The sequence below is a fragment of the Gymnodraco acuticeps genome, unplaced genomic scaffold, assembly GCF_902827175.1.
Source record: "Gymnodraco acuticeps unplaced genomic scaffold, fGymAcu1.1, whole genome shotgun sequence".
Taxonomy (NCBI): Eukaryota; Metazoa; Chordata; class Actinopteri; order Perciformes; family Bathydraconidae; genus Gymnodraco; species Gymnodraco acuticeps.
Genome location: NW_022991435.1, coordinates 1,154,027 through 1,178,209, shown reverse-complemented (window position 1 = coordinate 1,178,209; position 24,183 = coordinate 1,154,027). Strand labels below are relative to the sequence as shown.

At 39.7% G+C, this 24,183-nt stretch overlaps 2 protein-coding genes across 5 annotated transcripts; one reads left to right on the top strand and one right to left on the bottom strand.

Moving 5' to 3' along the window:
* Positions 1 to 1,893: 1,893 nt before the first annotated feature.
* Positions 1,894 to 10,030, top strand: cirbpa (cold inducible RNA binding protein a). Of its 4 annotated transcripts, none has more exons than XM_034196041.1 (8): positions 1,894 to 2,035; positions 2,665 to 2,764; positions 2,927 to 3,033; positions 5,920 to 6,037; positions 6,148 to 6,295; positions 6,393 to 6,445; positions 9,551 to 9,642; positions 9,731 to 10,030. In XM_034196041.1, exons 2-7 carry the CDS (start codon positions 2,665 to 2,667, stop codon positions 9,553 to 9,555), a joined length of 531 nt encoding a protein of 176 aa, XP_034051932.1. In that variant the 5' UTR covers positions 1,894 to 2,035; the 3' UTR covers positions 9,556 to 9,642; positions 9,731 to 10,030. The 4 variants fall into 4 exon arrangements, with proteins under 4 accessions (XP_034051932.1, XP_034051931.1, XP_034051930.1 ...); XM_034196040.1 differs by having other exon boundaries at positions 5,920 to 6,046; XM_034196039.1 differs by having other exon boundaries at positions 7,651 to 9,642; positions 9,731 to 10,028.
* A 507-nt stretch (positions 10,031 to 10,537) lies between these two features.
* ndufa13 (NADH:ubiquinone oxidoreductase subunit A13) lies at positions 10,538 to 15,212 on the bottom strand. The gene is made up of 5 exons (XM_034196042.1): positions 15,042 to 15,212; positions 12,340 to 12,418; positions 12,150 to 12,221; positions 11,967 to 12,036; positions 10,538 to 10,770 (listed from the first exon to the last, which is right to left on the bottom strand). The coding sequence occupies exons 1-5, from the start codon at positions 15,133 to 15,135 to the stop codon at positions 10,651 to 10,653; spliced, it is 435 nt and encodes a 144-aa protein (XP_034051933.1). The 5' UTR covers positions 15,136 to 15,212; the 3' UTR covers positions 10,538 to 10,650.
* Between the last annotated feature and the right edge of the window lie 8,971 nt (positions 15,213 to 24,183).

The following is a 24,183-nucleotide window of genomic DNA, read 5'->3' as shown; positions in this document are numbered from 1 at the left end:
AGCAGGTTTGATAAGGACAGTTACGCCACACTCCTTTCCGATTCAGAATGAACCCCCAACCTGCACTCAGGTATGTGAACGGTTCTTCTCTTCCGACATCAACGACTCCACTGCAGGGGGTCAGTGTTTTATCTTTCCTTAAACTGCTTTGTTGAAGTACATTGAGAGCAACTATCTTAAAAGCTGTGTCAAACTCCTTGTGTACACACACTCAATCAAACAAATAGTTTTAGTGAACAGTGACTGCTTTAATGTTGACATGGGTGCACATACTATCGACTGATGAAATAACATAAGATCATATTACTTCACAAAAATCAGAGAATGAACAATATATTTAAAAGAAACATGGAATAAGTTACTAAAATCTGCCTACCAACATCAAACAGCTCACTATGAACGTGTTATATCGTGTTTGCTTTATCACACATAATCAGGTTCATACAAACAAAACACCAAACCATTCAAAAATGTAGATCTTTATATATTGAAATTAGTGCTGTCAAAATTATCGCGTTAACGGCGGTAATTAATTTTTTGAATTAATTGCGTTAAAATATTTAACGCATTTAACGCATGTGCAGAATGGCCCGCCCCATACATGCCACCAGTGGCAGCGCCAGGGTATGGCTGGAGTAGGCTACACCCATACCATTTGGCTTAGCCCCACCATGAAAAATGATGTTAAAGTAAGCAAAATAAAGTCTGCCAACTCGCGCGGAGTAAATTGCACAGACAGCAGTTAGTAAGATTGATTTCAGTAGCCACGGTTTTTAAAACTTTTGTCACGTAGTGATCTTCTTCTCAATAGAACATCTTTGATAACGGCGTGGTGTTGTTGCAGGAAGTCCCGACGGAGAATACTTTTGCTGTAGTACAGGGGTGCACATAACTGGTACGCAGGTTATGTGCGTAATCTCTCTGATATGCGTACCGTCACTTGTGTCACAAAGCGCATTTGCGTACCGACGTACTTGTGAAGCTTTTCCAGAAGGCGGTTAGATCACCGGACGACAGAGTCGGTCTCCGTGTGCACAGACAGGGCTGCTGTTAACGTCGGTCTGTACAACGGAATTGTGCCAAAACTACGCCAACCGGCTACGGAGGGAGACTCCCCTCCCCTCCCCTCCCACTGGAGAACTGCGCTAAAACAGCTGATCACAACGTTCACACTCTGTGGTCACGAAGTACTCCACTAGCCGCCGCCCCCCCCCCCCCCGTCGACTTTCCTGAAGTACTCCCCCGTTGATAGAAATCAACACGTAATGAATTAAGACCCCACGGTTTGATGATTGATAGGTGTGTGGGTTGTCTCTCATTTTGACACGCAGAAAAATGTTATAATAAACATAGATACTGTATGTTAAATGGATATATCCGCCTTCTTTCATTTATCTTTCCATTCCCACAACAATATGCATAAATAAATGGCATATTTTGGACATAGTTCGAATGGTGATTAATCATGATTAATACATTTTTAAGCTGTGATTAATCTGATTAAAGATTTTAATCGTTTGACAGCCCTAATTGAAATATGTTTTTACCACAAGTAAAATGTATGACTATATATAACTAATACATATATTTATAACCTATTGGATCTTCTGACTGCTGTTGAGAGGAAGCAACTATACAGATAAATAAAAATGCCAGCTCAATATTTCACACACTATTAATGTTGCCACTTCCTACCTTATTACTTTAATATACATGTTAACTTACGTTTTCTAACGCTGCTAATTATTTTATTAATATGTGCTTGCCTCTTTCTTTTATATGTTACTCTTCTACTCTACTAATCTTATACTAACTTTTTAGATTGCTGACTCCTGTTATATAAATAAATATACAGTCAATGGTTATATTTGGATTGGCCTGGATGTCCCCACCGGTAGGTAGGGGGCGGTATGGGCCCTGCAGGTCTCATGGTGCTGCAGAAGAAGACTCAGCGCTCAGTACAGCTGAGCTCCCTCCTCCTCCCTCATTCGACCTGCAGCCCGTTCAGCATTCACTTGTCCCTGCTACTGAAAGGGTAATTGCTATTTCAATATAGTTAATGACATGTTTTCACGGTGAATTTACTTCGCAAATGTTGCATTCACTAGGCATAACTTACTTTTGATATATGCTCTATTAAATCGAATGCATTGCCAGCACAAGCTTGTCAAACAGTTTAAAATGTATTGTATCGAGTTGATTTAGGTTGGAATACAGGTGAACATCGGTATTAGGACTAATGTTTTGGTTTAACTCGCTAACAAGTTATGTAAGATATTGTGGCCTGTCACCGCATTCCGAGCTGTCAGTTGACAGAAGTGGGGCTTCAGCTCCGCGATACAAAATGGCGCCGAGAGTGAAAGTGCTGGCTCCCTAATACTATCACATAAGGGCCAACACGGTCAGGCGCCTGCGGCCTAGCTAGGAAAACAACTATAAATGGTGGCCGTGCGTTACATTTGAGAACATGCACAATAAAATGTCATGATTAGCGTGTGTACGGTTAATTGGGACTTATTGTATTGTTTGACACCAAGAATATCGTTTTGTGGTTAGGGTTTGCCGATTACTTACTTTCGTTTTGCCTTAGCAGACAATATTTGCCAATGTTGGAAATTAGTTTTTAATGTGTAAATATTAACGTTTTTTTTTTTTTTTTTAAAGATGTCGGACGAAGGTAAATTGTTCATCGGAGGACTGAGCTTCGAGACCAACGAGGACTCTCTGGCCGCGGCTTTCGACAAATATGGAACCATCGAAAAAGGTATAGTAGGCTATTTACTGTTACAGTTATACATACTTTTTTTACAGTTATACATATATTTATCTTTTTCAATTATAAATATATGTAATTTTTTTATTTTATTTCAATTCTAGAAAATGTTGTTTTTAAATATTAATTTCCCCCGTTCCTCTTTCCCATTAGTGGATGTGATCAGAGACAAAGAGACAGGGAAGTCTCGCGGTTTCGGCTTCGTGAAATACGATAATTCAGAGGATTCTAAAGATGCACTTGACGGCATGAACGGCAAGGTAAACATAATTTCACAAAATACCCCTGCTATCAACGTGTTTGCAATCAGAATAACTTTATACTCCCACAGTACGAGGCATGCATAACATTTTAAAGATAGAAATTACACAAATTACTTTTTTGGAAAAATACACATCCAGGTGGAAACAAAAGCCGCTTTCACACCGCAGGACTTGCCGTACTTTAGTGCCGGCACTAAAGTACCACGGCACTGAATCCGCCAGGGGGCTAGTGCCAATCGCATTCACACCGCAGTACTTTCCCTGAGGCAAGATTACGCTGACGTCACTTCGTCTTCTTCTTCTCTGGGTTTACTGGCAGGCCGCAAAACCACTTCACGGCAAGTACAAAAAAAAACGAGAGAAGAAGAACTACACGAAGGGGGAGGGGGTATAAAGCCCACCCGCTGTATGAGGCGTTTGTTTACTTTCCGACCTCAGACATGATGGAGTTCATAAGGGTAATAAGGGTAATTTACAAATAAAATACCCCATTATAACAATGGACTTTATCTTTATGTATTTATTATATATTACCCCCTCAGGCTGATTTTGGAAAAGGACATTAACCCTTGTTTGGTGTTTTCCCCTTATTTATCTAAAACAAATGACATGATAAATTACTTGTGTTTATGTGTGTAAGACTTGTGTTTCTGCCCTGCCATTGCTGCACAAGGTTGCAACATTGTAGATACATTCAATCACCGACACCTGTCTGCTCTCACATTCTTCTATTCTGCAAATTTGGGGTGGGACACAATAAATAAAGCTTCGCCAGTTTGTTTGTTTTATTGCACAGTCAAGACATAACAATAACGGCATCACGCTGTTCCAGGTGTGTCGTATGCATGTCAATTGAAGTTAAATAAAAGTGTGAAATGTAAAATAAAGTGTAAGTAGTTTCAAAACAATGTAACAGTGGCAATATATATAACAGCAGACACACCTTAGTGCAGTGGTTCTCAAACTTTTTCTGTCGGGCCCCCCCTTTGGAGAAAAAAAAAAGTCGGGCCCCCCCAACACAAATAGTCAGGCTCAGTGGCGGCGCCAGAGATTTATTTTGGGGGTGCTGTGGGGTAGCTTGACGTTTCATAGAGGGTGCTCAAACATTTAGGGTTTCCCATTAATGTACCGGTCGCTACAGTGGAACTTTCTACTGCAACAATCCCCACGCACATACACTATGTACCCATATGACTGTTACAATGAAGGCTTGACAATCAGCTCACGGCCGCATATAGGTGTAAGCAGGGGTAAAGTGCTATTTTTATAGGTGGTGTGTGTGGATCTCACATAGGGGGGTCCGGGGGCAAGCTCTCCCGGGAAGAATTTTAAATATTGAAGTTAAAAGCATCAATCTGGTGCACTTTGAGAGCAAAATGAAGAGATCTATGGATACCTCTCTCAACACCCATTTGAAACAGAATTGTAAACAGATTTACTATTTCTTTATGGATATTTTACAAATCACTCCCCTTTAATGTCATATAGTATTTCATACCTGTTTTTAATTGATTCTTTTATTTTTTTATAACTATAATGATCATATAAATGTGTGCCTTGGAAATAATTGTTTACATTAATGGTGACCAAAACGTTTGAGACCCACTGAGATCACACTGAGAGAGTCCTTTAGCTCACTGAGTCTCTCAGTCTGACAGGAGAGGACTCTCCTCCACTTTGTTGTTGAAAAAACTCCTTATATCCGTTGGCGTAGCTCGCTAGCACCAGAAGCTAACAACAACAATCTCCGGTGCGCTCTCTCGCTCGCGCACACACACAAAATGGATCGTCACACACACGCACGCACGCACACACACACACAGAGCCGAGCCTTAATGAAACACAGAGACCCAGACGTAATAGTACTGTATCATATTATTTTCAATCAATAATTTTTCAAAATATGATTTTTTTATTTTTTTTAAATCTTTTTTTTATTTTTTTTATAACCATTTTCCCCCCTGGTCTCTCGCGCCCCCCCTGTCATGCCTCTGCGCCCCCCTGGGGGGGCGCGCCCCCCCACTTTGAGAACCACTGCCTTAGTGCAAGTTAGGTGTCAGTATTAAAAAACAGTGGCAATATATATATATATATATATATATATATATATATATATATATATATATATAATAACAATAGAAAATCGTTACCACTCTTATTACTGTGGTCTTTAATTTTTTTATAGTCCTGCCTGAGTTTCTTTATTTTTACCCGGCATCCGTGTGCACTGTGCACGATTCCCAGCTCAAGTAGCTTTTGCGAACATCGCTCAAAACATTTGGAGTTGGGAACTGCTTTCTGTAGAAGCTGCTGCATCCCGTCCTCAGAGTAAATTGCCAGAAGCGCCGACACTTCCTCATCATTCCACCGCTCCGGTGTTGTAGTACGTGTGGTCATAACTGCTTTAAAGTACAAAAAACTACTCGCTCAGGTGTGGATGTGGATTTGTAGCGAGGAAAAAAAATGGCTGCCTAACAAAACAAATTCAGAGTCTAACGGGGCGTGGTTTGCAATTCGCCCAGCCAATAGAAATAGAATAGAAATTGGCACTCTTTTATCACCAGGTTCGTACCACCAGGGACTGAAAATGGCCAAAAGAGTTCCCGGCACTTAGTAGTCCCGGCGTTGTGAACGCAACATTATTGGTACTAACGGAACTAAAGAACCAAAGTACCAGGGAAAGTCCTGCGGTGTGAATGCGGCTAAAGACTATAAGTAATTATAATAAATACATAAAAAATTGGAGAAAGTATTAATCACTTGTCATTTTAATAGTTTTTACTCTCCACACATGTTGGTTTCTTAATATTAACAGTTTTATTAATGATTGCCACATTTGTAAATTGTCATTTCTTTAAAAACATGATTGCCTATGTATTGCAGACTCTGGATGGACGGTGTATTCGCGTGGATGAAGCCGGAAAGGGTGGCCGCACCAGAGGAGGAGGTTACAATTCTGGCCAGAGAGGACAGCGAGGTGGATTCAGCGGGCGTGGGAGAGGTGGACGAGGTTACTCCAGAGGTGGACACTAGTTGTCTGCTTGTCTTTAGCATGTTCTGTTAACTGTTCATGCTTCTGCTCTGTTGGTCAATCATAACCTTGTGTTTCAGGAGGTGGATACAATGGAGACAGGGGCTATGGTGACAGGAGCTACAACGAAAGAAGCTTTAGTGGAGAGGGGCGATTTGGAGGAGGTGGTGGCGGTGGCCAGTACAGCAGGAGCAGCGGTGGCGGATACTCAAGCTACAGAGACAATAGGTAAGAAATAGTTGACTTTAAACCAGTTGAGACAAGACCAATTTGCTTGAACCATAATTAATGTGATTTTATATTAAATCATTTTATTTATTTTCAGGGGTCAGGGGTCATACGGTGAACGCTCCTACCGCGATGGATACGACAGCTATGGTAAGCTTCTTTGATATGACAGTGTCTGTTTATGTACACTTATGTTGGGGCTGTTTAAAGTTTTTTTTTAAATGGCATTTTAACATTAACACTTAACTATTTATTTTTTTATTAATTGGTACAAACATACAATTAGGGATGCTTCGATCGCCAATTGTGGGGCCAATCGCTGGAATCACTATATTCCGATCGAGTGGGTGGGGGATATGGGGATATTCCATTTAAAGTGATGTTTAAAACTCAGTTAATGGGGCTCATTCACTGGCACTTCCACAAACAACAACCAACATAATGATTACATTCAAATGAAGTACATTATTCAAGTTTACATTAACTTTGGATAATAACACGGGAGAAATTAGCGGAAGCACTCTCTTTTCCTCTCCCCCCCCTCTCTCTCCTGACAGCCTCATGCAGCTCACTGATCCAGTAATGAGTGACCCGACAGTGAAGAATAAATATATGTAAAACTAGTTTAGCTAGTTCCAGAGGTAGATAAAATAGCTAAGTGTGTTAGGTCTAACTCTTAGTGTGTCTTTTGCTCCCTCACCGGTCCGTCACAGCGGGTGGAGCTGCAGGATGTCTGCTTCACACACGTTGCATACCGCTATTTTATTGTAATTTTCGGACACCTTAAAATACTGCCAGACTGGTGAAGCCATTTTGGTGAGCTTGTTTTGCCGCGCACAGAGAAAAGTGTCATGTATTTTACGTCATGTGATCGGCTCTCACGATCGGCATTTTTAGAGAGCACCGATCGATCGGCAGAGAGTGAATATCGGCCGATATCGATCGGCGGCCGATTGATCCTACATACAATATTGATTACACTACACCTAAGGTAACCTGTTTTGGTAGGCTGATTTATACAACACTAGGCCGCATCAAACATTTAATGTAAAAACTTCACAGCCCCAACATATGAAGACATGTATGATGTATGTCCCTCAGTTTTGTACCGAGACCAACTTGATGCCTCTTTATGCAGTTGCCAAATTTCGCTAGCCCCCCTCCCACAGTCCCACTCTAAAGAGGCTGGCCATCAATTTGAAACACAGAAAACGTCCATATTTTGATATTGCTCGTATCCCATCGTCTGGAGTCCCCAATATAAAAAAACTGAGGGAGGGTTGAGGGGGGTTTTGTGAAACTCCAGTGTTGGAACTTTCCGTGTCTTTACCTGTGTGCCCACTTCTTATCCTCAGCTGCAAACGAGTAAACATCCTGATTCAAGATCATCACTTGGCTGGCTGTATGTCAAAGATGCGCTCCTCAAGAAAAATGTCCATGTGTTATTGCTGACCTTAGTTTTGTAGTTCTGTTGTGGTAGCTCAAGCATCTTAAAAATATTGTAGCCTTGAGTTTTGGTCATTCCTTAATGAACCATGTTACAAATTACAGTTAAAAACTCTTACCTTGTTTAATTGGACATATTTTTCCTCAAAGGTCCTTTTGTTAACTAAAAGGCATCTGTGTAATCTGATTTTAATTCTGTAAAGTCCCTATGAGAGGACCGAACACAGATTTAGCTTAACAGCCACAACCATCGCTATAGACTTTTTGTCCAGCACGTAAAGTGTTCCTTTTAGTATTTTATATTGAAATATATACGTTGGGGCTTTTTTTCCCCTTAACTTATTTTCCCTCTCAGTCTCTGTGGCTGACTTCCTCTTGGCAGATTTTTAAACTGAGAACGGAGATCCATTTGCTCTTAAACTGACTTTTGGGGGATTTTGGCTAAATTCCTTGCACTATTTAACTTCATCTAGCTGAGGCTCCTGTATGTTCAATTTCCCAAAAGAGTGAATTCCTTTCAGACTGGTGAACTGCACATCCGAAGTGACCGGCTGTTCATGAAATTGCAAATTGCAGCATGCTACAGTCTGTCCAAGGTATCTTCTGTGCTCTGCTCAACATCTGCATTTTAAATGTGCTGTCAAATGGACTAATCTTGTTTAAATGATTGGAAAATGTAACTTAGTTTCCCCAAAGTAATATCTCTACCGGGAACAGTTTTGTACTTTATGTTCTTTGTATGATCAACAATTTTCTTTCTTTGTCAGTTTGGCTTCATGGAGCCTATTAAACAGACTGTGGAAAATAACCTTGATTCTTTTGCCTTTCAAAACTACCGCATGGGGGAGTTTAGCCGATAGCTGTAGGCTTGCGTAAGTAAGCTTACGAGAAGTCAACAGCTTGAAGCACTGAAATTGCACATTTTGATTTGGAGGGCAATCTTTAATTGGCAGTTTATTCTAAATTTCTAAGAAAGAAATGGTAATTTGAATCTTTTAAAAGTCCACTTCCAGTCCACAAGCTGCCTGCCTGATCCAAGATTTCAAAATGTAAAGATGGTTTTTGGCTCAGTGCATCCTTAAATGTCTAGAAACCATCAACTTGGCAACTTGATCGTTTGAAATCAAACTTCTAGTGATGTTTGAAGAATAATCTCCTAAAGTGGCACATGTAACGCAGGGAATCATCATCAGTCTGGTCATGTTAATGCTTCATTACGTTCAAGAGGTCAGCTACTTCAAAAACCTACAAGTCCTTGGAGAGTGTTGCGCCTTCCAACAAGTGCTCATCAGAGATGAATGCTGCTCTCTGGTCAGGTCAAATGTGGAGAAAGTAGGCCAATGCACGTGAGGTAAAAAAATCTCCTTTTGCTTTGCTCACATCCTTCAAACTCAGTTCTCATTGTTTCCATGAATTCCTTCAAGTTAGTCATACGTTTCTAGTCCTTTGCTTCAGATGTCGCCCACAACATGCCATGGCCTCTACCCCGATTGGAAAAGTTAATTGAGAGAATGTTTCTAAGAAGCTCCTATGGATTGTAGTGGTCCACCTCCTGAGTCCACCAAAAGAAAAGCTTTGGCCTCTAAGTCATGGGTAGTATTGTGCTCAGTCTGTTCACTGCACTAGTCCTCACATTTGCTCATGTAATGCCCCACAACAGTCCCAATTGACGTCTAGACTGTTCAGTTTCTCTTTGCACCCTTGTATTTGAATAAGTGGTGAGTTTCAGAGACTAATAGGGTTGCATGCATTTTATTGTGTCAAAAGTTAATTGCTGTGCTTAATACTCCTTTTACTCTTTTTCTTTAGAATGAACTGGCTGGCAGAAGCTTCAGTGAATCTCCTCACAGGTGACATATCAGGCTGTAGATGGCCGTGACTGATGCAGTTCCCGTTAACAGGTGAGTTATTGCAAAACGTTGTGATCTGATGTTTTTATAGTTGGTGCGTGATTATTTGCCTGGCTGATGTGTCTCTGCCTTGTTTCAGGTCAAATGTGCCGCAGTTATGGTGCAGCTGTAAGCAGTGGCTACATGGGAGGAACCGACCAAGATCAGGCTGATTCCAAGTTGGAGGCCTTGGTTGATGCTAGTTTGCCTGAAAGACTTCCAAATGTAATGGCAGCTAATGAAAGGTCCTAGAGAACGAATGGACCAGATGACGGAGCTTGTCCTGACACAAGAAGCAGTTACTTTCAAGCAATGTCGTACAGTCATATTTGTTCAATCAAAAACACAAGTTTTCTGGTTGTTTTGTACTTTCAATAATAAATTGATGGATCAAACTTTATTGTGTTTGGGTATATTTCATGATAATTGCCGAAACATTTATTAAAATGTAAAATCAGACTTGATATTGTTGGAGGATTTAGGTGTTTGACAGATTTAATCAATGTGTTGACTGATGAAAGTTTGGAGCAATTAGGCTGTAATCAAAACACTTTATTGATCCCAGAGGGAAATCAGGTTTCGTGACAGCTGCAACCCAAAATGAGGCTGTAAAGAATGCATCGTGAGGTACAAATAAAATGATACTGTAGGCAAGTTTGGTGGATCAAAAGTTGGCATCATTTGTAAGCAATGGTGTGTAGCCAAGTAGCTGTCCTCCATACCTTATGCTCATCATGCTTGGGTAGAGAAAGTTGTACATGTTAAAGGACATTGCTTGATGGTGGGATAGCAGTGTACTATAGCATGTGAAATGTGAGGATAATGGCCAGAGATAAAGGAAATGTACATTCTTTCACTGAATGTGAAATTGAATCCTAATTGATAAAATAAACAGGGTACACCAGGATAAGGTACAGGAAAAAAAGATACTTTATTATTGAACATTTACAATCTGAATTGAGCGAGGAACAAGGTGTTGAAGGCGGTGGAGCTCAGGACGCTGTACGTCGTTGATGGTGCTTACACGTACCACTTGAAGCCGAAACGCTTTTGCAGTTGCTCTTTACGGGGCCGGAGGTTGAACAGCTCCTCCGTCAGAGGGATGATCCAGCGGTCTGTGTGGTAGACCGTCTCACCAACCTGCAGAAATGTTAAATGTTTTGTATAAATACAATGGCCTTAATGATAACATACATTAGATTCTTAAGGCACTTAACTCTTAAATAAAATAGAAAGTTTATGTTGTGGTGCTAGGATGTTTCAGTAAAGATCATGTAAAGACTATGTACAGTTTATTTAAAAAATGTCAGGCAGCTTTGGTATGTACACATTTAAACATCATGGCAGAAAAGGATCATTAAAGAAAGAAATATTGATGCCAAAGAAGTCATTACTTTATGGTGTCCATTTTGTTTAGCAATCAGCTGAATCCTGTTATTTACTAGTAAACTTAAGTGAAATGCTGTCATGTATTGACTGCTAAATGCTTTCTTTACATTTAAATTTGACACTCATATGTATCATTTGTTGACTCACTTATGACCTAAAATGTATTGAAAATATGATTTTTTTTGGTAATACAGCAAAAATTAAGCCCCGTTATAATGTCAGAAATATAACTGAAATAGACTACAATCCGCACTTAACCAGTTATGCCCTGAGCCTGTTTTTCAGGCTTAAGGCTGGAAAATGACATGCCCAGAACAAATGACTATCTTCACTTCTAAAAGGGGTAAATTAATAATCTTTTTTTCTCAAAGCAATTATATACCTGTGAGTTGGATGTAGAAAAGTCAGAATCAATATAGATGTTTTTATTTTTCAAGTAAATTCAGATTGCACATAGTAAAATAATGTCAATTATAGTTTCCGTCCAAAATAAACCCATTACTTATAGTGAAAACCACCCTTGAATGATGGGATAGTAGACTAAAAGCTTTAGGAATCCAAACTATAAACATATAATAAGCACCCTGTATCAAGATTGATGCAAAACAAGTGACATTTGACCTTTTTAGAGTGGTTTAGCAAAAATAAAAACACCTGGGGTCATTTGGGTGCATTTTCCATATCTCTGGAACCCATCGGTTGATTTTGATGATTGACACCTCTTTTGGAACGTTGGAGCCAATAGAATCGAGAGGGAGTTCCTAAATCCATCTAAACATACCATTGGTGAATGAGAGTGATGCGCAGCCAGCATGCCCAAAACCGGAAGCTCTCATACACTCTCGTAGCAGCTATATATGAAAACTAAAAGGTTATTGATTATTAGTATATGATGTTAAAGTTGAGTCCCAAAAAAGAGAGATCGCAGCTTTTTTTTTTTTTTTTACCTTCCAGCCAGGAACGTCCTTCATGAGAATCGCCTCCTCTTCTAGATTTTCCCTCAGCATCCGCAAGGTTCTGGCATGAGTGGAAATTAAAATGTTAACTGTTGTAATTGAGGAGAGTCAACGCCATATTGAAAGAAAAAAAAAAATCGTATCGCATTTGTCAGCGAGGCTTTTATGTGTCACCTTCGGTCGGTCTCTGCCTGCATCAGGGGCATCAGAGCTATCCTGGCTTCCATCTCCTCGATCTGCAAGCGCCTGCAATGCACACACGTCACCACTAGTTACAGACTGATTGTGAAATATTACACGCAAACACACTCTTTCACTGTAACGTACATTTGAACCAAAAGCAAAATTACAAGAATTACCCTACCTTCTCTCTCTGTTCCAGCTAAAAAGCCTCCAATAGCCAAACACCATGATGCCTATGCCAATGCCAAACATGCTATATCCTGTTGATGAAAGAAGGGGTTAGTGACAGTTTAAAGGTCCCCTATTATACTGTTTTTCATTATATTCATCAATATAAACTTTCAGAATCTCTTTACACAGAGGGGACACAGGTTTATGTATAAAAGACGTGAAAGAGTGGATTTTGCATAATAAGTGACCTTTAAAGCAAAATTTGACAGTGTTTCCCACAAATCTGAAATATACTTGGTGGTAACAGAGAACAGGGGGGGGGGGGGGGGGTAAAAAAAGATTAAAGCTAAATGGGTCGCGAAATATACTTTGGCGGCCGTTAATATACCTGGGCGGCCCACCCAAGTAAAGTCTATGTGTGGGAAACCCTGATTTTATTCATAAAAACAATTGATGTTGGGTTTTAAATGATTGCTTTCCCAAATGTATTATATGTTACAAAGTTGGAATAAATTAATCCATTGTACCTTATCTTTAAACTTATAAATGGCATGCAAAACTGACTTTTGGCTTACACAACCACCATGTAGATAATAGCAACTGAATGGGCTGGTTCGACACGCATATAGACGCCCAATGGTTGTGTTCAAATAATTGTTTGCTCAAGTTGAATAGTAGCAAACGTTTTTCAAGTGTTGAAAATAACCTATTAAAGTTAAATGAATAATATAATAACAGTTAACCAATACCTACTTTGTAAATAAAGTAATACATATTGCAAATGTTGGTAACAATTATTAAAGCGTGACGATACGCAGTTTTTTTGTTTCAGGCCTTACATGTAAAAAGCCTTATGACAGTGACTCATAGCCAAGCATGAACTCTTTATTCAGCAGTTAACCAAACACTTACATGTTCATATTAAACATGATAAGCCTTTACTCTACTAGCTGATAATTACAAAGTGCGGAAACCCCTATTCACCAGATAAAAATAACTGCTCAAATAATAATCTGTAACGCTAACAAATGTAATTCTGCCTTTAGAAATGTGTGCACTCCCAAATGTCTACTTCAGACCGTGTGCACCTATCATGTTATTTTTAACTTGAAATGTCTCGCTACGAAGTACAGTGGCTCAGGAGCAGCCTTCCTCGACATTGAGAACCAGCCACTGGCCGTTTCTCAATGTCGAGTAAACCTGCTGCAGAGCCACTATTTCAAGTATACTACGTCATCGAGTGGCGCCGAAGGACTGTTTAAATGCATGTTAAATGCCCAGCATTCGGCCCCACTCGATGACGTAGTATACTTGAAATAGTGGCTCTGCAGCAGGTTTACTCGACATTGAGAAACGGCCACTGTCTAAACTAAATACTGCCGTGATGAAACGCCATATCATGGATTATCAAGGATCATTTCTGAAACAGTATGGAGCTCAAAGGCTTTCTCTCTTGCCGGTTATACCACAAGGTGAGTTCCTTTTTATTTCCTGCTTTTTCACACACATGCTCTCCAGTACAGGTTAGCTCTGAGTGTTAGCGATGCTAATGTCAACACCGACCATATTACGTCCAAAACAGTCGTGCATTGTTTCTGATCGCAACTTTCTGATAGTGCCGTGGGTCCAAATCTCCGATATTACGTCATATCGGACGCAAATCTAGATCAGCTCCGTTGTACCCCCGTTTTTAGAGATTTTGGTACAGAGGAAAAGAGAGAGGGTTTTATTTTTTTTATTAGTCCTACTTTGTACTTTTACCCAACTACAATTCAGAGGTTAATAGTGTACTTTTACTCCACTACATTAATTTGAAAGCTTAAATTACTTAGCAGATATGGATGAATGATAACAAAATGTAATCAACACTTACAACTGGAAAAGTAAATAAAGATTTTAAAATGTGTTCCACCTTAAACAGCTGTGATAATCATATAAATACATCAATAATTATGATCAAAACATATACTATATATTATTCTGAAAATGGCTAATCTGCTAAATTAGTAGGCCTACTTTTACTTGAGTAAGATTTTGATTGCAGGACTTTTACTTATAACAGAGTATTCCTACACTGTGGTACTTCTGCTTTTACTTAAGTACAATATCTGCGTACTTCTTTCACCTCTGATGTGACTTCCATACTGACGACAGCAAGTAGACTTACTAGTGCAGTGCAAACCCGAAACCTAACTAAAGAAAACATCGTTAATATTTTTAACAGAATTTGCGGGGGCAGATTTAAATGCAACACCAGAATAGGCAAATCATGCGTTTAATATTAGGTCTCAGGAATTTCACACAACTGCCTTAGTCTTGGAAATTAACTTCACAACATGAAAACAAAAAGCTCATGTGTATTTTACAACATTATAATACAATTGGACTTGCAATGAACCGGGTGCCCGTGTTGGCTAGTTAGCAAGTAGCTGTCAATAATGACTCTTCAATGTTATTCAGCGACACACTTTTATAATGTACGCTGCAGTCAAACATACGTATTGTTTGTTTCCCCATATAGAAAGCATGACATTAAGACACTAAAAAAACGTTGACATTAAACATTTTACTATATAAAAGCTAAAGTGTCTACCTGACCCGTTAGCATTAGCCTCTGTTCAGTAAGTAGCAAATGTCCTCTGTCCTGTGCATACTAACAGCTCGAGTGTGTGGACCTGTATATTTCAATAAATGCGTATGAGATGCAAGTACCAGATAGTCCTCGTTTAGGCAGATTCCTCTTGTAATCAAACGCAGCATATCCTCCCGCAGGAGGCATGTCCTGCTTCACCTTGGACCCCGCCATCTTCCTCCGGCCTTCTCCCAAACACGCCGGTGACGTCACTGCAGCACTTCCTCTTCAGTCCGGAACAAGCCTCTGCGGCGCTCTACCGCCCCCACCGCTTTATTCTCTAGCACAGGGGTGCCCACACTTAGCTGGTGAGCTACTTTTGAAATGACCAGCTCACCAAGGTCTACCAACCAAAAATAAAATCCCAAATTGCAAGGGTTGCTGAATAACACGTTTTATTTATACATGGGATAACTACAATAGGGCTGCAACAAACGACTCATTTGATAATCGATTAATCTATCGATTAATGAAACGATTAATCGACTATTCGGACTATTACTGTATGCCTTGCACAATTTCTCAAACGCTCTAGCCATCAACTTTTAGATTTAGCTTGAGGTTGTTTTAGGCATGTGGAAGTGGAAACTAACAATGAAGACAATAAAGATGAATACTTGATTCAAAAATACATATATTATTAAATTAACTTAACAAATTGTGAACAAAATTAACATTGCTTTTTATTTAAATAAAATAAATAATATGTCACATCAAAAGAAACAACAATGTTTTAACAAATCGTATTAAATAATCTGATGACAGAATTGTAAACAGAATAGCTGAAACTTTATCAAAATAAATAACTCTAAAATTACCTCTAATCATTAACCCATGTTTGTATCATTCAATCAATCAATCAATCAATCAATGTTTATTTATATAGCCCAATATCACAAATGTTACATTTGTCTCAGTGGACTTTACAGTTTGTACAAAATATCAGTATGACAATACGACACCCTCTGTCCTTAGACCCTCACATCGTACAAGGAAAAACTTCCGAAGAAAACCCACAGTTTAAAGGGGAAAATGGGAGAAACCTCAGGGAGAGCAACAGAGGAGGGATCCCTCTCCCAGGACGGACAGACGTGCAATAGATGCCGTGTGTAAATTGAAAAGATAATACATTTGAAACATAGGTAGTCCAAATGTTTGGAAATGCATGTGTGTATAATAGGAAGATGAATCCACGAGGATATCCATCCAGGAACTATGATCCAGGACCACAGCCACGACTCAAGATCCAGGGCTCGCGATCCAGGACAGAGGAGCGCAGGATCATCGATGACTCCGGATCCCGGCGTATATAGCCACCAAAAAGAAAGACATTTGGGGAAGCTGGGTTAATCGGAACATGAGAGTACACAGGTATAGACAGAGAGAAGGAAGAAGTAAGATGTCCCCCGACAAACTAAGCCTATATCAGCAAAACTAGGGGCTGAATCTAATCAGCCCTAACTATAAGCTTTATCAAAAAGGAAGGTCTTAAGCGCACTCTTAAAAACGGATAGGGTGTCTGCCGCCCGAACACAAACTGGAAGCTGATTCCACAAATGTGGAGCTTGATAAGAAAAGGCTCTAGCTCCCATTGTACTTTTAGAGACTCTAGGAACAACCAACAACCCTGCATTCTTGGAACGCAATGCCCTAGTAGGACAGTAGGGTATAATGAGTTCTTTAAGGTAAGATGGCGCCTGCCCATTAAGGGCTTTGTAGGCGAGAAGAAGAATTTTAAATTCTATCCTGTGTTCTATAGGGAGCCAGTGTAAGGCAGCCAGAACAGGAGTAATGTGGTCCCTTTTCCTAACTCTGGTTAGTACACGAGCCGCAGCATTTTGAATCAGCTGAAGCGACTTGACTGACTTATTGGTACACCCTGATAATAAAGAGTTACAATAATCCAGCCTTGAAGTAACAAATGCATGGACTAGTTTCTCTGCATCGTTTTGAGGCAAGATATGCCTGATTTTTGCAATGTTACGTAGATGGAAGTAGGCGGTCCTTGAAATTGATTTTATGTGGGCGTTAAAGGATAAATCCTGATCAAATATAACACCAAGATTCCTTACAGTCTCACTGGAGGCCAAATTAATGCCATCCATAGTTAGTATATCCTTAGATAATTTGTTTCGTAGATTCTTCGGGCCAAGTACAATAACTTCAGTTTTGGTCGTGTTTAACATCAAAAAGTTTAAGGTCATCCACGTTTTTAAGTCCTTAAGGCAGTCTTGAATTTTATTTAGATGATTAATTTCATCAGGCTTGATTGATAAATATAGTTGAGTATCATCCGCATAACAATGAAAGTTTACAGAATGATTCCTTATAATATTGCCTAACGGAAGCATATATAATGTGAACAAAATATGTCCGAGCACTGAGCCCTGTGGCACTCCATGGCTAACTTTGGTTTGCGTGGAAGATTCATCATTGACACATACAAACTGAGAGCGTTCAGATAGATAGGACCTAAACCAGTCCAAAGCAGCTCCCTGTATGCCAACTAAGTGCTCTAGTCTTTGCAATAGGATATCATGGTCGATAGTATCAAATGCAGCACTGAGATCGAGCAAAACAAGAATAGAGACACGTCCCTTGTCAGAGGCTATTAGAATGTCATTTGTGACTTTAACCAGAGCTGTCTCTGTGCTATGATGTGTTCTAAAGCCAGACTGAAAAGCTTCAAATAAATCATTGTTTTTTAAGTAATCACACAGCTGTTTTGCGACCGCTTTCTCAAGAATTTTTGAGAGGAACGGAAGATTAGAAATAGGTCTATAGTTGGCTAAAACCTCTGGATCGAGGTTGTGCTTTTTAAGAAGCGGTTTTATCACTGCTACTTTGAATGATTGTGGAACATAGCCTGATAATAAAGACATATTCATAATATTTAATAAATAAGTGCTAATTAATGGAAAAACTTCCTTCAACAGCTTAGTTGGAATTGGGTCTAACATGCACGTTGATGGTTTAGAAGAGAGAATCATTGAATTTAATTGTTCAAGGTTTATGGCTGAAAAGCATTCTAGTTTACTATCTAGTGTAATATTAGAACTTACGTTTCCGGGAGCTGTTGATAACACTATACTGGTCAAAGGCAAGAGGTCATTAATTTTGTTTCTAAGAGTAACAATTTTATCGTTAAAAAAGCACATAAAATCATTACTACTGAGTGCTATGGGAATAGAAGGCTCAATCGAGCTGTGGCTTTCTGTCAGCCTTTCTGTCATTGAGTTAACTCCGTGTGTTGCTGCTAGCATACATAACACCTGACGTGGAAAAGTTACTCGTGGATGGGGGGGCTACAGAGCTACTAGAAAGACAGTCGAACCCGGTGCATTCCTCCGTCTGAATGTGGAGCACTTTTGCTAAATGTTTAGACAAATTGTCCGTGTTACCGCCCTTACATGCTAAACACTCTTGGCAAGGAGCATTGTCCACCTCAAGACGGGTAACATTTAACCACACCTTGGAGCGCTTCTCTCCGCCATCTCCTCCGTGTGTTGCTGCATGTAGCAGCCGCGTGTGTAAACTGCCCCGCCCCCTCGCACACAGACGGGGGAGAGATCTCGTCTGGATTGGAAAGGTCGAAAATACACCGACCATAGGCGCATTTGTGTGTCTTTTTGCATGTTAGAAACGAGTTGGCGACACTAAGACTGCAAGATAATGTTTTTGTAGCAATAATACATGACCTTTCTCTTTCTCAACTCGCTACTCGGAGGGAAGTCGCTGTCATATGCCTTGTGAACACTCCAATAATGCCTCCACGTTACCTTTCTTTGACAGAGCGACGCTTGCTTTACAAATAAGGCAAATAACCTTTGAATGTGACATCACAACAAAATATTCTCCCTCCCATTCTGGGTGGAAGTGGTATGTCTTTAGCTTTTTGCTCGGTCCCGCACTCATTTTGTTGTTTGTCTCTTTAACTTAATTTGAGTTTTCCCGGCACTTGACTGATTTTGTATCGCTTTGCATTCTGGGTTAACAGACTGGAAAGCGATAGGTCGCTTTTTATGTCAATCAAGTAAACTCCGGAATAGAGAGGCGAAGTCCCTCCCCTTCCGAAAGCCTCCATGGGACCCCGGAAGCGGAAAATTATACATTGAAGTCAATGGAGAGAGAAAGGTTATCTTTTGATCCCGTTTCAATTGTGCCACGAATGACACATATGATGTTTGTCAATTTAAAAGAACATTTTGCAAGTCAAAAAAATAAAAATGTGTCGTAAAACTGTGAAGTTACACATTTTTTCGTGTGAAACCGCTCAGTGAACTACAGGTCTCTCGTCTCGCACAATACGCGTCACCAACATAAAGATGGCCGTCACGTTAGCACATTTCACCACATTCTTTCAGAATGAGAATAAAAGTATTTTACGAGGTGAAAATCACTACAAGTCTGGGCACGTTGAGAGCTGTACCTATATGAAAGGGGAGATAGTCGGTTCTGTAAGAGCCAGCATGCGGGACCGGCTTTACAAGGTTTCGGTGAGTAATATGAGTGCAATGTGTAACGTTAATGTCAGCTAGCTAACATTAGCTAACAAGGTACAGTAACGTGTTTTGTTTTAACAACTAGTTTTCTCCTTAAGAACTTCGTGGTCTCTGTGTATGCTGTGGATAACATTAGTGTTCACAAGAACAAGATACACTCCCGTGTTTTGTTTTAGTTGCTCTTCAGATTGAAGCGGCCAGTTTTATATCGACTATACTGTATGTGTGATCTCCTTTTTCTCGTTGTGTCTTTTGAGTTTATTTGCTGTGTGTCGATTCAAGGATTTTGGTTATCTAGGCACAGCTGTGTGTGACTCCCTCTGGTACACCGGTATGTGTTTTCCTAATGTAGAGAGCATTGATTAATTAATAAACTACACACTGAGTCTAGATCCTGACCAAATCCTTTTTTATTGTTGATCAAATGTTTTTCAAAAATGTATTCATACACATTTAGAAAAATACAATGTACAATCACAACCAATACAACACAAATTACAAAAAATACAGAAAAAACAAACAATAACAACAGACAAGAGGACAAAACTATGGAAAAATAAACCCTCCCACCCCCAGATCCGGACCATCCTTGTATTATTGCTCATTCAATCTATTATAGCATGCTAACAAATGGTACTTACTTTATTTTTACAGATCTGCATGGGAGACGATGGCGCGATGCAGAGCGCTGTCTGTGATTGTGCACAGGAGATGTACAAATGCAGCCACGCTGCAGCATTGGCAATATTTTCCATGTGGCAGATCAGCTCCACAGATGTTGAGTGCCAGTGGAGGAAGCCTGGCACTTCCAAAGTAGTCCAGCCGGTGTCTCAACTTTACCAACAGCGAGAGGAGACATACAACCCACTGGCCAGAGACATCGCCAACTGTCAACTGGGGGGTTGTAAACGAGGCCGAAGGGGTGAAGGCTTTTGTGGAGGCATCAAGTGACAGTGATCGAATCGAGTCTGGTCTCTTTGTGAGTGAGTCGGGTGTTTTGGGAGCATCACCCGATGGACTTGTGCAGCCATCTGCCCTGCTGGAGGTGAAGTGTCCACACAGCCAGAGGAACATGACCATCGCGGAGGCAGTCCAGTTACCATCCTTCTGTCTCCGTGAGGAGGGTGGGTCATATATTCTCAAGGAGAATCACCCATACTGGCACCAGGTCCAAGGGCAGCTGCACATCACAGACCGGAGTCTCTGCTACTTTGTTGTGTGGACCACGAAGGAGGCGATCATCATCCCCATCCCCAAAGACCCTGCATGGCATGGAAATCTCCTCCTCCTGGAACAATTCTACACCCAGCATATGCTCCCTGTGTTGGCCAGTAGAGAGGAGGACATTTCAATAAACATACTCTTAACACCCTCGGACTCTGCGTTGTGTTTTGTATGTGTGATGGGGTGTTATGCAGAGGGGAGGAAAACAGGACACAGCAGATTGGGATTATGGTGGAGATGCTGAGCAGTTATTTAATTGTTGCATGTAATTATTATTATACTGTGTGCTTCTTAGTTATTCCATCTTTTGCTGTAACATGGATCTGTATGTAACTCTATATTTACTTGTTATCTACCACACTTCCTTCTACATCATACACCATCATTATACATGATGGTGTATATAGGATATATATATTTGTATACATATCTGTAAATTGTATAATTTTATTTAAACGTCTTTTTGATCTCTCAAACTGAGTAAGATTGACAATAAAGTTGACTTTGAAAAATATATATATTCTTTATGAAAATAGTTGACTGTTGTCAAATGAATCCAAATGAAACGTTGGACTGAACTACAACTACGCCTTTAAATCTCTACGGACTGTTTTTCAGTGGGATGGCAAGTTCCTATCTTTAAACATTTATTAGTTTTTTCTCAGAACAGATTTGATTTTCTGAAGTTAATTTAACTTTGCCGACCATGTAAGGTCATCATTAAAAGGTACAATCAATTTGTTTAGGGTTGACTAAAATAATGAAAAACATTCATTTGGATAATTTACTGACAGAATAAGAAACTCAATGATGCTCTACTCACCTGTTCCCTTTTTATAAAGTGAAACAGTTGAAACGATAGATTTTAGTAAACTTAAAAACAACCTTCTCCAAAAGCTATCAAGGAATATACCGAATACTTGTTTTAGAACTTTATTACATATTTTTATATAAATAGTTTGAATGATCCATAATTGACAGAAGCTTGTGTTTACACTGACCTGTTACTCATATATTAATGTCTTTGTAACTTCAGTAAACCACTACCTCACTAATTTCTTTCATTCATCACAGTTCAGTAAACTAAGTGATACATGAAACAGTTTAATCATTATAATAACGTAGGATTGCAACTCTTTGAAAATGTATGTGGCTCTTAAAAGAGCTGTTGTGTTTGGGTGTGCTGGTCTCAGGTCAGTCTAAGCCCTCTCTCCGCGGATGCGGCGGGCCAGCTGGATGTCCTTGGGAATGATGGGGACCCTCTTTGCTTGGTTCATCTTACTGGGGGGCAGCTACATGGATGTCGGTGCAGTCCACAATCATTGCGCAGTTGAAGGCAGAATGAATTTATTATTGACTCCGAATGAAGCACAACTTCATGTCATACAATACAATGACTTTATTTGTAATTGTGTAAAAAAATATGAGCATTGATTAGCAAGCAGGACATGCAGGAACAGAGAATGGTGATGGAGCTGGGAAGAGAGAAGAATAAAGAAAACATATCAACTTTATTATCGGATATTAAAAATTCAATTTCAAAACAAGTTGCCGCTCCTACAGTTTTCTAGTATGTAAAGATGATTTCACATGACCTATGCAACATATCACACTCAATACATGTATGTCTCTGGGGGGTGCATTGTGCCTTTGATGTATATAAATAATATACCATAACCAAATACTATTACGTACAGTGGAAATCAGGTTGCCAGAGCAGGTCAGTGTGCATGTTCCTCAACGTCTCAGCAGTTACAGGTGTGGTAAAGAAAATAAAAGAGAAAAAGGTCAGTAACAACACTTTAAAGTAACAACACTTTGAATAATTATCTCTTCTAACAATTTTCTCTCAATAAGCACACAACGACTGTCTTTCCAACAAACAGATTGTCATCACAATGAAACACGTCCAGAAGAATGACATGCAAAGCTCCCTGCCTGCCTTCGACTCTCCCTGAACTGCTTCCTTAGCACCCGGTGGAGGGCGCAGTAGGCTACTCTTCAAAAGTTTCACGAAATACTTACCATCATGTTTGGTTACTGTTTAATATTTTGGTTTACTTCATGTAATAAAATAATAACTTCATGGTAAGGCTACTAAAAATGACAAGGCTAAGTAATGTAATGCTAACTAACGTGCTCGCTACTCGTCGCTACTAGCTAGGTAGCTAACTTGACTATGTTCCATGCACAACATGTATATTACCTATGATATTACCTGATATGTCTGATCCAGCGACTCCTGGTCCTTTCATCAGACGGGAATCGATAGAAGGAGCAAGTGGTATGATCACTTTTATGACTACAACCTGGTACAAAGCACACAGGCATCTTGTAAAAGTGAATTTATTTTTAGCGATCTATCATTTATTGGAGGGAATAAATCAGTTATGAGATCTTCTTCTTCTTCGCTTTAATTACGAGTCTTATTATAAATCACCGAGCATGCCTGTGACATCACTTACGCGACCCAGAATGAGATTTGGGATTTGTAGTCTTTGTAGTAGCGTATTTTCCATAGTATTATATTTCAGCAGTTTTACGACAAAATGTGACTTTTTTGACATGGAAATGATTGTTTAAGATTGACAAACATCATATGTGTAGTTCGTGGCACAATTCAAACGGGATCAAAAGATACGTGTTCTCTCTCCATTGAATTCAATGTAAATTTTTCGCTTCCGGGGTCCCATGGTCCGGAAGTAGATGGGCGTGACTTCGCCTCTCCATTAAGTGGCAGGGAGGCCAAGGGAGGAGGGATCAAAACCTGTTTTGTTTATTTTAACGGAGCTGGATTTTTTTTTATGAATGACTCGCGATCTACCAGCCCCCGCGGTCGACGCACCTCTGCTCTAGCAGATCTAGAGATCATTTTAATAAATGCGGCTTGTATTTGCTCAGAGTTTTTGATTTATAAATAGTTATATTGTTACTGTAGAGACTTGAAACTGGGCCGACCAAATACCAAAACAACGTTTTAGCTTTATTAATATATTGGCACTTCATCTTACCTTGAAATCCTGACCATCCCTCTTCATTTGAACCACTTGACAACATCTCAATTTAAATATATAAATTACTTCTATTCAAAAGCAAAATGAATTATTAGGCAGCAAAATGCCCCTGTAATACATATATTGCTATATTTAATACTAGTAAATTGTATATGGTGTAAGGTTATGGGCTCAGAACAGTCTCATAATACACGTGCACACAGAAGGATTCACACTTGTATTTCATGATCCGCAAAAGGATTCACACTTGTATTTCCGGATCCACACTTGTGTTTTTCAATGCACACACAAATGTGTTCCGTTTCATATACATGTAAATAAAATCCAAATACAGAAAAAAGTTTTACATATGTATTTTTGATCCACACATATTTGTTTTCCGTTTAAAACCGCTACACCTGCAAGCACAAACCGCTTTCTGTGCACGGATCGCTGTGCATTCGTGTGTGGGTTTTTTGAGACTCCCCTGACGTACTTGTAAT

Excerpts from the sequence above, each read along its gene's own strand:
- ndufa13 (XM_034196042.1), bottom strand. The coding sequence starts at position 15,135 with ATGGCGGGGTCCAAGGTGAAGCAGGACATGCCTCCTGCGGGAGGATAT. Across the intron at positions 12,419-15,041 it reads GCCTAAACGAGGACTATCTG|GATATAGCATGTTTGGCATT; the intron begins GTACTTGCATCT and ends TTTCATCAACAG. Across the intron at positions 10,771-11,966 it reads AGGACGTTCCTGGCTGGAAG|GTTGGTGAGACGGTCTACCA; the intron begins GTAAAAAAAAAA and ends ACATTTCTGCAG.
- cirbpa (XM_034196038.1), top strand. The coding sequence starts at position 2,665 with ATGTCGGACGAAGGTAAATTGTTCATCGGAGGACTGAGCTTCGAGACC. Across the intron at positions 6,047-6,147 it reads GCGTGGGAGAGGTGGACGAG|GAGGTGGATACAATGGAGAC; the intron begins GTTACTCCAGAG and ends CTTGTGTTTCAG. Across the intron at positions 6,296-6,392 it reads TCAAGCTACAGAGACAATAG|GGGTCAGGGGTCATACGGTG; the intron begins GTAAGAAATAGT and ends ATTTATTTTCAG.